We start from the raw sequence: 13,224 nt of genomic DNA, 5'->3' as shown, positions 1-13,224 counted from the left end.
AGTAGTGACGTGATTACGACGTAGCCAGAGCCGTTAGCGAGCGGAGGCAGAAATCCGAAACAACAATGGAGGACAAAATCATCGTCGCTGTATGTGGATCTTCGTACTTTTATAGAAACAGGAATAAAAAGGATCTTGCTTGGAAGAAAGTGAGTGAAGAGGTCGGACAATCTGGTAAAATTGAGCTTATTCGCCTGACGCGAATTCGAGTCTGTTGTGAAGTGAATTTCACGCGCGAATGAAGCGAGTAAACTCAAAATGTTCAAGCGTCCAACTACATCGCGTCTGGTGTGAACGCCCCATAGTAGCAAGATAACACTAACCGTAAGTAAACTAAACTATACCTGTTCTATCTTCATGCAGCATATATTCTCTGACTCTGTAGGACCTTACAACAGTTCCCACACGAGCGATTTATAGATTATCATAACAGAATATGCTAATTAATGACTTTAAGATAGTTAACTCCACATTAGCTACATAAATTCATCCACTAACCGTTCAGAAATGTCCTGTTGCATTCAACATGTTGTCACTTCTTGAGTCTCTCCATCATTGTCAGATTTGAACATAAAAGACTGAACAGTTTCTGACATTTTCAGTGAATCTGCGTGAGGTAACGTTAATCGGAGCTGCTAACAAGAGCTCTTGAAACTCCGCCCTCTTCTTGAGAGCAGCAGCTCAATTGCATTTAAAGGCACACACACACACACACACGGAGCGTTTTTGCTCACCCTCAAAAAGTGACAAATTTAACATGCTATAAAAATGATCTGTAGGGTATTTTGAGCTAAAACTTCACATACACACTCTGGGGACATCAGAGACTTATTTTACATCTTGTAAAAGTGGCATTATATGACCCCTTTAAAGAAGCTATTCTTGTATTATTAGAAAGATTTAAGTTAATCTTGAAGCTTATAGGAATAGTTACCCAAAAACAAATAAAAAGTTGTCATCAATTAGATTTTGTTCACGTCTTCCCTTCATCAAGTCCAAATTTGTCATTCTTTGGTAACGTTTTCCGCGGTTAATGTTAATGTGAATAAATGAATGAAAAACAATTTTTACAAAAGGATCAAAGAAATTATGGAGGATGAAACTATATAAATCAGAATATCACAGACCCAGTTTGACTTGGGCCAGTTTTCTACACCACCCACAAGATCTTAGCAGTCATGTTGAGTTGTTTTAAAGGGACTATGCTACGTATATGTAAGAATTTTCATGCATTCATTTTTTTTTTTTTTTTTTTTCTAATGTGTGAACAGTGTGTAACGTAACTGACCGACCTGAATTCCTAGGTTGTCTATGAAAGGAACATCCCGAGAGCCTCTCTTCCGTTCTATGACACATGAAATCAATGTTTATGTTCTGGATAATGCCGAAAGAGCTATTCTGTAACGTAATGCCAATGTGTCATGCAAAGAAAAGGGGCCATTTAAACTTACATTTAAACTTAGTCTCATATAGTTATATCTATAGGCTATTATAGTCTCAAATATACTTTATAATCGAACTATCATAACTGTGCAATTTAAATGACCTAATCGGTCATCAGTCATGATGCTGGTGAATCCCAGAGCAAATGTATCCACATTGCTATGATCAGATGCTTTCTTAACTGCTGCTTTCTCACTGCTGTCATTTTTGTTTTTGTTTTTGTTGAGAGGAAAGCGCATATTTACATATTCATCTCATTGCTCTGGACAGCAGCATGGACGGCATCTGGGTGTTCATTAAAAATATACCGCTTACAAAGGTATTTCCAATTTCTTTTTACTTCTAAGCAAAGAACGAAAAAGAACTTCGCTGTGAGTATTTTGTGGCATTGAATCGTGTTTAGTGCGTGTATGTCAGGGTTGCCAGGTTTTCACAACAAAACCCGGGCAAATTCTCATTCCAGGGGCTAAATATCATGTTATTTGGGGTTGCTTCAACCGTGGGCATTAATAACAACCTGCAGCAACAATGTTAAAGTAGCCCAATTCCGTGGGAAAAACACGGACTTGGCAACACTGGTTTATGTACTATGCCTGCACTAGCAAGGTTTCTGGCTGCAGTCCACTTAAAGAGAGTTCACCCAAAAATGAAAATTCTGTCATCGTTGTTGTAGTTTGGAGAAAAAAGAAAAACTACGGAAGTCAATGGGGCCCATCAACTGTTTGGTTACCGACATTCTTCAAAATATCTTCTTTTGTGTTTAGCAGAATAAAAAAATTGGAACAACTTTAAATGATCACTTTAACGGCCACCAGGGCCGGTTGCATAAACTGCTAAACTAGTCTTACAAGTGGTCATCTTTTTTTTCTTTAAGGCTATTCATAACTTTAAGTCAGTTACATGAAAATGTAGATTGGTCTAATTTGATACCGAAAAGTAAAACTGGTTGGCCCTTGGCTAACTGCTAGTTAACAGAAACAAGGGTTTCTGAATTCTACATATAGGCCCTTGAAGAAAAAAAGAAAGAAAGAAAAAACCCACCTATTATCAATGCACGTCAGCATGTTAAGGGCAAGGAATACTGTTTATTAGACAAATAATCCAACAACAACAGGAATTCCTTTCATCTTTTCATGTTTAGTCTTTTTCATCTGTGCTTTTCACTCACAAGTCCATCGCATTCAGAAGATATAAAAAATATATATAAAAACGTTAACAAAACAGTTCACATTACAAGGCAACTCCCAGCGTTTAGACACAAATCGTTCTATTCTCTCTTCCTCAGTTTGATGTTGAGTTTGTACTTCTCTCTATAAGCCAATGTACAGGCTACACAGCCTCAGCATTCTGAACCATTTCATAAAATATGTCCTATATGTAAGACAATCTGCCTCATGATAACAGTGAAATAGATCAAACACGTTGCTCAAACCGACAGACTTAATTCCTATAGCCTTACATTTAGTGTTAACATTTGGTTTGGTTTGTACTTCAAATAAGTAATATGAAAACGTCTTTTTAATAACAAACTTACATGAAAGTACAATTGCAAATTCTGTGGTAGGTTTGCCCAGGGAATAAGCTCTTAGGCTTTTTTTTTTTTTTTAAAGCAAAATCTATGTATTAAATGCATGTTGTTAAAACACAGTGGTTGCTGCACACTGTCAACTGCTGAGAGATAGAACGCATTTACCAAAACAACCTACTCATATCTACTGAATCTGGTCCAAGCTTTCCTTCTGTAGTTGTTTGATGTTTGTCTCAGAAAAGCCTGAAACAATCAACCTGTAATATGAGGTGCTAGTAATAATAATCTGTCAAAAGTTTGGAATAAATAGAATTTCTTTAAATATTTTTGAAAGAATTTTCTTATGCTCAGCAAGATTTAAATTACCAAATACACTCAGTGATATTTTATAATATTATTACAACTGAAAAGAACGGTTTTCTATTTTCATATATTTTAAAATGTAATTTATTACTGTTACTATTTTCACTATATTTTTGATCAAATAAATGCAGCCATGGTGAACATAAGAGACTTCTTTCAAAAGCAATAAAAAAATAATTCCAAACTTTTGACTGGTTGTGTACAATGACATGTTGGCTAGGTAAACCTCATGAAACATATCAAAAACATGTTTGGGTTATTAAATTTAGCATGAAGAAAATGAAAAATTAAAACCATTAAGATTTCTTTGCATTATGACATTTTCACAATTAAACACTTTCTCCAAATATGCTTACTAATTTGTTTATCATGGTAGTTTTCCTTGTACTGCTTTTACTGCCATTTTTTTATAAATTATATACAAATAAATAATAATAATAATTCAAGACAGGATAATATTAATTAACGTGAATTTGGGGAGACAAATGCGCTTCTGAAGAAAATGTCACAATGCAAAAAATAATGAGCTTCATTCTTATGCAATATATAATTTCAATTAGGATTTTTTTCTTTCCGATTATGAGGTGGAATATGAACTAAATATTTCTTTGTGATATTCCCTCTCCCCAAGAGTTTATAGTGTCAACTTCAGATGCCGCACCATGAGTAACCCCCACAATAATGCCTCAACCAGTAACAGGCAGGATTATGTATTTGAAGTATGTATCAGAAATGCTGCAAATATGAAGTTTGGAACCAATAACTTCAAAAGAACTCCATGAAGTAATCTTCAAATCTGTTATATGTTGGCTGTATGTATCCTGTTGTGTAGCAAAACGGCATGTTAAATAAGCAGGGAGGGGGTGGGCTTTTTGCCAGGCCACGCCTCCTTGGCATATTTTTTCTTGCGAGGCTCGTTGAGGGGCTCGGCTGAATAGGGTCCAGGAGCGGGGGTGGGGTTCAACATAGCGGGGGGCTGCACTGTTGTGGGCGAGAGATCAATCTCTGGGGCGGGGTTGGGGAAGGGCAGAGGCATCCCGCCCATGATGGCAGATGACCCTCCTCCCTGACCTCCGCCCCCTTGTCCTGCCTCGTGACTGGTGGGCGGCAGGTCGCCGTAGAGCCCAGCACTGAGGGGGAAGTTCTGTAACCGACGTGCTACGCTTTCATCCAATCCCAGCGTACTGTGGCCTTCCAGTTTCTTTTTCTGCGGTACAGAAAAAAAAAAAAAAAAACTTCTGTAACTGCTCTAAGTAGCATGAAAAGCAAAGAAGCTACTGCAAAGAAAGACAAAGGCCTAAAGAGAGAGTACTAAAGACTTTCAAGGTCAGGCGTCTTTACATTAGGAGTCAGATTATGAGGAAGCCTTTTAGAAGCCATTACTCCCACATTATACAATTTCCTGTTTGCGAGCCATGCAACAAACAACTTAAATTGTATTGAGAGAACGGCTGTTCTCAAATCCATTAAAATCGATGATGACAAGCTAAAACAATGAAGCAAACCAGCAGGCCAATGACTGTACCTTAATAGGAACCACAGCTGTCTGCACCATGTTTCTGAAGCGTCCCACCGAAGGGTCCACATCCTCTGTGGAAAGAGAAGTGATATTTAACAAAAGTCACAACATGAACAAAGAATGGGAGAAGAGAGTGTGTAAAGACTAAGCCATTACAGAGAGATGGAAACAAAGTGTTCAGAATGGAATATTAGCAGTGGTGGACAGTAACAAAGTATTTTAGTATTTTTTTTTTTTTTTTTTAAACCATACTATGGAACGCAATGGGGTCCATCAACTGTTTGGTTAGTTATATAGTCACGTGAACCATTGAAATTTCGAAATGTTTCGAAACACTTATGACGTAACAGAGCCTCGTTTACTGAAAACAGTTTGATACATGCTCCGAACCACTGATTCGAAACAAAAGATTCGTAAAGCTTCGAAGCTTCATGAAGCAGTGTTTTGAAATCGCCCATCACTAGATATTGTTGAATAAAGTCATTATTTTGTTTTTTTGCCTGCACAAAAAGTACTCTCGTCGCTTCATAATATTAAGGTTGAACCACTGTAGTCACATGAACTGTTTTAACTATGTCTTTAGTAGCTTTCTGGGCATTTGAAAGTGTTAATTATCTTGCTGTCAATGGAAGCCTCACTGAGCCATCGGATTTAATCAAAAATATCTTAATTTGTGTTCCGAAGATGAACGAAGGTCTTATGGTTGTGGAACGACATGAGGGTGAGTAATTAATGACAGAATTTTCATTTTTGGGTGAACTAACCTTTTAAGAAATCATTCTAATTTGCTGCTGCTTATTACTTTATTATTGTTGAAAACAGTTGTGTTGCTTAATGTACAAAACATTTGATCAAGATACTTTGATAGAAATTCCAAAAGAACAGCATTTATTTCAAATATAAATCTTTAGTAATATTACAAAATGTTTTTAATGTCACTTCTGCTCAATTTAATGAATCCTTGCTGAATAAAAGTACTAATTTCTTTCCAAAAACAAACAAAAAAAATCTTACTGGGCCCAAACTTTTGAACTGTAATCTACATTTATATTTGCATTCTATGTGTAGTTGTCTGTGTACCTGGGTTTATGATCTCCTCTTCTTCACTGAAAGACACTCGTGAGCTTCTCCTTTTCCTCTTAGGTCTCTGGATCTCCAGGTTTCCTTCCTCGATGGTCAGTGTAGAAATGCGTTTGTTATGAGCCGTGTTGAATTCAGTAAGGTTCTGTTCAGTAAGGGGGGAGGGGTGGACATTCAGAAAACCATTTTTAAAAAAATCAGTTTGAATGAATGATTCAATGACAAATACATTTTTTAACAGTCACTTGTTGCCACCTACTGGCATAAAGGTGTAATTGATGCAATCTTTATTTGAAGCATCAAGTTACTTTCAAAGTGTGTTTGAAAAGTAGTCATAGTGTTTGAAAATAAGTCATAGTGTTTATATCCGAACTATAAACTTTATTCCAGTACTTCTGTGATAATATGAATTATTGTAAAAGACAGAAATAATGATAATATGTGGTTGAAGCAGTGTCATATCTATACATGACAACTGCTTTCTCTGTGTCGTCGGCAGCATCACCGGAGATCTGAACATTCTCTGAGATTGTACTTGTCAAAGGTTTAATAGACATAGCCAAACCATTGACTTTTATAAATTTTTATAAAATTTATTTATAAAATTCTTTTATAAATATTTAGTGTTTTTTTTATTAATTTGCTGCTATTAAGTGCTGCAAACTGAACAACACTTGGGAAAATGTTTTAAGAATAAAAACTGTAAGAGTTGTCGGCAACTTAGTGATGGTGACGTTGAAATCGTGCAACCACGGTGTAGTTCGTTTATAGCCTACCTTTAGCTTTTTATTTCTGGCGACTGCATTTAGGCTTCAAAATTCATAAAAGCTGTGTTCATCTGTGAAAATTATCTTGATGGAAAAACGTGCAAGTATCACAAACTTTTGTTGACCACAGAGCTTGTTTTTTGCGATAATCCAAAAGTTGGCGTACAAAGTGACGTCATTCCCGTACCACTCTATTAGTAACAGTCTGACCACTAAAGAGCATAATTTACCATGAGGTCAGCTGTATGAGACATTCATTCACACAGACACACATACCTCCAGCTCTGTCTCTTCCTCTGGCAGTCCCAGCAATCCCTTGAGTTCCTCATCCTCCACTCCTTTACTGTCTCCTGCAGCCGAGCTGCTCTGCGTCTGAGGCTTTTCTCTCAGTGTGTACACTCGTGTGGACGCCCCAAACGACATGGTTGAGTCGATCGGCACCTGCTGAGGTTTGTGGGGCTCAAGGCGAATTCTGCCCAGAAATGTGCCATGAGCTAAACAAAGATAAATCAAAATTAAATGAAAGCTAAACAATTCTGTTCAGAATTTGTTAAATTTGTGTCTTCTGGGGCCAGTTGTTCAAAAGTAATCTGATCTGATTTCCGCTATCGGATTGGATCAAATCTTGAAAATGGGTTGATAAAAAGGATTCTGATTGGGATACTGATAAAATTGGGAAACTGGTCAAAAAAATACAACATTTTTTATCATGTAATATACATACACACATTTTTTATTTTGCTCTTGATTAGTTTAACTTTTAAAGTAATAAATTAGAAGTAGACATTAGGCTACATATTTAGCCTTTTGATAGCCTACTGTAAAGTAAAAAAGAGATTTTGGTGCCATAAAATAATCCCCAAACAGCTTTAAATATCAAACATTTCTCATATTCGTTCTATCACCATGTCCCTTTAGGTGCTCCGTAAAGCACTAGTAATCCAGATTTGGAATCTGAAAAAAGTGTATATCTGGATCAGTGTGATCCAATCCAATTTTGCTTTGAAAAACTAGCACAAAAGTAAGATGGATTACCTGATCCTGGATAGCAAAACATGGGATTTCCAAATCCAGATTAAACTTTTTGAACAACTGGCCCCTGCAGAGATGCACTCACTGCTGTTGAGGTCGATGAGAAAGACCCTCTTAAGGTGTCTGTGGTAGACCAGAGCCGCGTGGACACGCGAGCATGACTGGTGGTCTATCGTAAAATCACATTGGTCTGGGTTCCTTCCAAACAGATAGAACTTCTTCTCATCAATGATCAACTTCTGCAGATGACAAGAAGGGAGTATAGTCTGGGTTATTAAGACATAAGAAAATGAGACACCTACAATATTCAAATCAGTTTGACCCAAAAGTATTATACTATTATAATGGGGTCAAAGTTCATTAAAGTTCAAATTGACAGTACAGCCAATTTCAGAGAGGGCTGATAGTTCACCCAAAAATGAAAATTCTGTCATCATTTACTCACCTTCTTTGCTTCATTGTTTTATTCCAAACCAGATTTACTTACTTTATTCTGTGGAACACAAAATAAGATATTTTGAAGCATGTTGGTAACCAAACAGTTTTCTCAAAACGTCTTTTTTTATGTTTCACAGAAAAAAGTGAGTTATACAGTTTTGAAACAACATGAAGATGAGCAAATGATGACAGATTTTTAAATTGTTTTCAACACATTTTCACCAATGTATTTCCTAACTTTTGGAACCTTGTTTATTTTCCAACACTTACTGACTCATTAGAATATATGTATATTTATATAATGGGGAAACAAGCCCACCACGTCAAATTTCAGGAGTCATAATAACAATATTTTCCACTATACTCAGTTAACACGGTCTTACCTCTATTAATTTGTCTCCTTTAACCACGTCCAGATGGAGTCCGGGTGGAGGTTTCCCTGCCCTGAGGTTAAATTAAATCAAACAATCAATGGGACAAAATTCATTCATTCTTTGCTCTGTTAGACCTTTCATATTTACAATTTCATTTCTATATGCTCTATGCACAGATGCATGTGTGCATTTATTTGTAAGATCGTTGTACTGTATATATTAATATATTATAATATTAAAGTGGAATAAAGGCAAATTAGTCTGTATGTTTGATGAGACCTATGAACTTTATTCGACACTAAACACCGGAATCGTCAATGCACCACTAGATCACATACCTGTATTTATATATACCATAAATCAGATATAAAAGGGAGTTAAAATATTTTAATAGCATATATTTTAATACAGACATGCTGAGTGGTTTGATATGCTGCTGTGCATTGAGTTACTGTCCGCGCCTGTAAGATCATATAAGAGTGAGTTGCATTGTTTTTATTTATGCAGCCATAATTCACTCATCCACTCCATAAACATGCATGCATGTTTTTTAATTGCAATAATAATGTAATTAGTTTCTCATCTCACCATGACGGACAGTCAAAGACAGCTGTGTTTGCGCTTGCATTCGCCGCCATTTTGCACAGTCGCGGGGAATACTGGGTAATTACCGGGTGTCGCTAGGGATTGTGGGATTTGTAGTTCGTTCGATACTTCATGCAGTTAAAGGGTTAGTTCACCCAAAAATGAAAATAATGTCATTTATTACTCACCTTTATGCCGTTCCACACCTTCGGAACACAAATTAAGATATTTTTGTTGAAATCCGATGGCTCAGTGAGGCCTCCATAGCCAGCAATGACATTTCCTCTATCAAGATCCATTAATGTACTAAAAACATATTTAAATAAGTTCATGTGAGTACAGTGGTTCAATATTAATATTATAAAGCGACAAGAATATTTTTTTGCACCAAAAAAAACAAAACAACGACTTATAGTGATGACCGATTTCAAAACACTCCTTCAGCTTCGGAGCGTTATGAATCTTTTGTGTCGAATCATGATTTGGATCGCGTGTCAAACCGCCAAAAGCAGTGTTTTGAAATTGGCCATCACTATATGTCATTTTGTTGTTGTTTTTTTGGTGCACAAAACATATTCTTGTCGCTTTATAATATTAATATTGAACCACTGTACTCACATGAACTGATTTAAATATGTTTTTAGTACATTATGGATCTTGAGAGAGGAAATGTCATTGCTGGCTATGCAGGCCTCACTGAGCCATCGGATTTCAACAAAAATATCTTAATTTGCGTTCCGAAGATTAACGAAGGTCTTACGGGTGTGGAACGACATGAAGGTGAGTAATAAATGACATTATTTTCATTTTTGAATGAACCAACCCTTTAATGAGCTGACCAGTTCACTGATTCCGTTGTTTTTAGGGGCACTGTGTGCAGGCTAAAAAACTTTGTGCATACAAAAATTCATCAAAAGAAATTTGATTTGTTGAAACATTTTCTAAAGTTAATTAATTGCCCAGGTAATTCCCATTTTTTATGAGTTGACCTATACAGCTGCTGAATGCAATGTCCAAGCTTATCGAAACTTGACACACAAAGACATTAAAAATAGGATACCAAAAAAAAAAAAACATGGCCGCCAGCAGCCAATCAGATTTCACCGGCTAATAACATCTGCATGGCCTGTTACAAAAATGTATATATTTGTGCATATCTTGTGAAAATGAGTGTGTACAGATTTTTATGCAAATCAGCCACAAGGTTGCGCTATAATAAGCAACTTTACCTTAGCTAACTAATAACTCCATGTGACAGAATCAGAATTCTTATTTCTTCTGAATCCTTGCTTTAAGCCCGAACAATAGTAAATCAATAATTTAATGTTAAATTACACAGATATACTTTATTTTTTTAATCTCACTTTATTAACTGCTGTCTTTGCTGCTGATCTTCGATGATCCAATTCGAATAAGCAAAAATGACTTTAATTAAACAACACATTTATGTTTCATTAACTTAATGCATTAATTTCCATAAAAGTAACTAAGTAGAGCAATTAGTTACTTTTTAGGGAGTAACGCAATATTGTAACGCATTACTTTTAAAAGTAACTTTCCCTAACACTGTACATCACACATATTATGATCAAACCCTAAATTTCAGTGAAGAATCAAGATGGACTTTTGCAATAAAAACACTTCAAGATACATTTCAATTGAATCACTAATGATCCACAGGGGCCATTAGTGCTTGGACCCTGATGATTGCTGCTTGCAGCTGTATTATTATTTTATATTTTAAATATATTGTTCTGTATGTATTTTTAAATATTTTGAAACCTCCTTCTGGAAATCTTAAATTGACTTTTTGTAATTACAGATGAAATGCATGTATGGTGTATTAGACTAACAACGAAGTATCAAAAACTGCTTTCATTTTTTCATTTATTTTTTTTTTAAACATGGTGATAACATTCAACTCTCAACAATAAAAAGCCCTTTAAACAGCCATTTCAGTCTTGATATAATACTAATAACAGGTCAGCTAACATCTGTATCTGTAGCCAGTCTATTCATTTTTGTAAAATAGACTTTTCATGCCACTGATAATGACATGACATCTTGCTTTGATCTTACAGACTCATCACTGAATGCATAAATAATTGTCTTTTCATTCCTCTGATCTAATTTAAGTTATATTTCAGGCATTTTTGGCATGCAAACAAGGTTCTTTGGTGTCCCTGTAAAAGACTGCAGGGTAAATACTTTCAGACCGGTCAACATATACCCAACAAAATGAGACTTCACAAAATGTATGAATTGTCAGCTAATCTTTACAGGAACACAACATATTGTAAAATGTATATAAAACACAAGAAGGTCAAAGATCCTGGTGCTCCTGTTTTGTTTTTCAAACTGTTAGTTCATCGTTAGTTCATGTATATATGTTCATGTATACATAGGCATGATGAATTTTCATTTTTGGGTGAACTATATCCCTTTAAGATGCTAAATGTTTATGCAATAGAAGTTAAATTATTAAAGGAAAATTTTGGCCGCTTTGTACCAAAATTCTTATGCATATTCTCATTGGGAATTTCCTCCACATATTAATTTTTATATATAAAATAATAATAATAATAATAATAATCTGTTAACATTTTCTGTTATCTGTGATACTGTATTTCAAAGACTGTAACGGTAAACATATTCAGTTGTTAGAACATGATGCATATCACAGTGTTTTTATATTGGATGACTAGTAATTTTCTTCTATTCAATTCAGATAAGACTGAAGTATTACTTATTGGACCAAAAACCTGTACACAGAATCTCTCAGACTACAATTTGCATTTAGAAGGATATACTGTTACTCCATCCTGGACAGTTAAAGACCTGGGTGTTATATTAGACAGCAACTTGTCCTTCGAAAATCATATTTCATATGTTACAAAAACAGCCTTCTTCCACCTCAGAAACATTGCTAAGCTACGGAATATGTTATCTATTTCTGATGCAGAAAAGTTAGTTCATGCTTTCATGACGTCTAGACTAGATTACTGTGATGCATTACTAGCTGGTTGTCCTGCTTCCTCAATAAACAAGCTACAATTAGTACAAAATGCAGCTGCTAGAGTTCTTACCAGGTCAAGGAAATATGATCATATAACACCAATTCTATCATCTCTACACTGGTTACCTATTAAGTTTCGTATCGATTATAAAGTATTGCTGACCTATAAGGCTCTAAATGGTTTAGCTCCTGTGTACATAACCGATCTTCTATTGCCCTACAATCCTTCACACTCTTTAAGATCACAAAACTCTGGACTTCTGGTTGTACCTAGGATATCTAAATCCGCTAAAGGAGGGAGAGCGTTTTCACATTTGGCTCCTCAACTCTGGAATAGCCTTCCTGATAATGTTCGGGGCTCAGACTCGCTCACCCAGTTTAAATCTAGATTAAAGACACATCTCTTTAGCCAAGCATTCACATAATGCATCTCATATCAGATCAATTGCACATGACTATCTTTGCTTAATGTTATGAACAGCAGCTATGCTAATTATTCTCCATTTGCTTTTCTGTTTCATCTTGGGACATCCGTCCCGAGGTGACTAGAGAGTACATCAGCTTCAGTTTTGATCCAGCCTCTTAAGAAGACCTCAGATGACCAACACCTTTGAAGAGACAGCGCCAACTCCTGCGAGGACTTTAGATGACGCAACATCTGGATCAACATGCACATTCCCAAATTTCTATATATCCTAATTATTGTTAATATGTAGTTCATTATTTCCAGGAGCTCATTGCTTCTACCTTCAATTAAACTAACAGTGATTGTAAATTAAATTGCCTAAATTATTACATTTTTAGCTAACTGCATTCTCTAAATTGTAATGTTGACATGCATTCTCTGTAAAGCTGCTTTGAAACGATATGTATCGTAAAAAGCGCTATACAAATAAATGTGCGTTGAAAAACTGAATTGAATGTATGGCTCTATAAAGTTACTATAATTTTTGTGAGTACTCGCTGGCAAAAAGCTAATGGCTGACCTTCCACTTTATAGACAGGTCATTAAAATGTAATCTTGGCCAACACAGAGACTTGTTCTGCATTTCTTAAATAAATACGTCAATAAAACATGA

The 13,224-nt window shown here is 35.7% G+C and overlaps 1 protein-coding gene across 3 annotated transcripts; it reads right to left on the bottom strand.

Annotated features, from left to right (window-relative positions):
* Positions 1-2,508: 2,508 nt before the first annotated feature.
* ppp1r8a (protein phosphatase 1, regulatory subunit 8a) lies at positions 2,509-9,219 on the bottom strand. Of its 3 annotated transcripts, none has more exons than XM_051871947.1 (8): positions 9,133-9,194; positions 8,554-8,614; positions 8,178-8,225; positions 7,736-7,971; positions 6,977-7,194; positions 5,934-6,078; positions 4,860-4,924; positions 2,509-4,541 (listed from the first exon to the last, which is right to left on the bottom strand). In XM_051871947.1, the coding sequence occupies exons 4-8, from the start codon at positions 7,755-7,757 to the stop codon at positions 4,179-4,181; spliced, it is 813 nt and encodes a 270-aa protein (XP_051727907.1). In that variant the 5' UTR covers positions 7,758-7,971; positions 8,178-8,225; positions 8,554-8,614; positions 9,133-9,194; the 3' UTR covers positions 2,509-4,178. The 3 variants fall into 3 exon arrangements, with proteins under 3 accessions (XP_051727907.1, XP_051727908.1, XP_051727905.1); XM_051871948.1 differs by having other exon boundaries at positions 6,977-7,172; positions 7,818-7,971; XM_051871945.1 differs by lacking the exon at positions 8,178-8,225 and having other exon boundaries at positions 7,818-7,971; positions 9,133-9,219.
* Between the last annotated feature and the right edge of the window lie 4,005 nt (positions 9,220-13,224).

This window comes from Ctenopharyngodon idella, chromosome 19 (genome assembly GCF_019924925.1).
Source record: "Ctenopharyngodon idella isolate HZGC_01 chromosome 19, HZGC01, whole genome shotgun sequence".
Taxonomy (NCBI): Eukaryota; Metazoa; Chordata; class Actinopteri; order Cypriniformes; family Xenocyprididae; genus Ctenopharyngodon; species Ctenopharyngodon idella.
This window is presented reverse-complemented; position numbering and strand designations above follow the sequence as displayed.

Bases quoted from the DNA above. Each gene is read 5' to 3' on its own strand.
- ppp1r8a (XM_051871945.1), bottom strand. From the start codon at position 9,182: ATGGCGGCGAATGCAAGCGCAAACACAGCTGTCTTTGACTGTCCGTCA. The intron at 7,195-7,817 runs GTGAGTGCATCT...ATCTTTGTTTAG, and splicing joins TCTCATCGACCTCAACAGCA to CTCATGGCACATTTCTGGGC. The intron at 4,925-5,933 runs GTACACAGACAA...CTCTTTCCACAG, and splicing joins AGAGGAGATCATAAACCCAG to AGGATGTGGACCCTTCGGTG.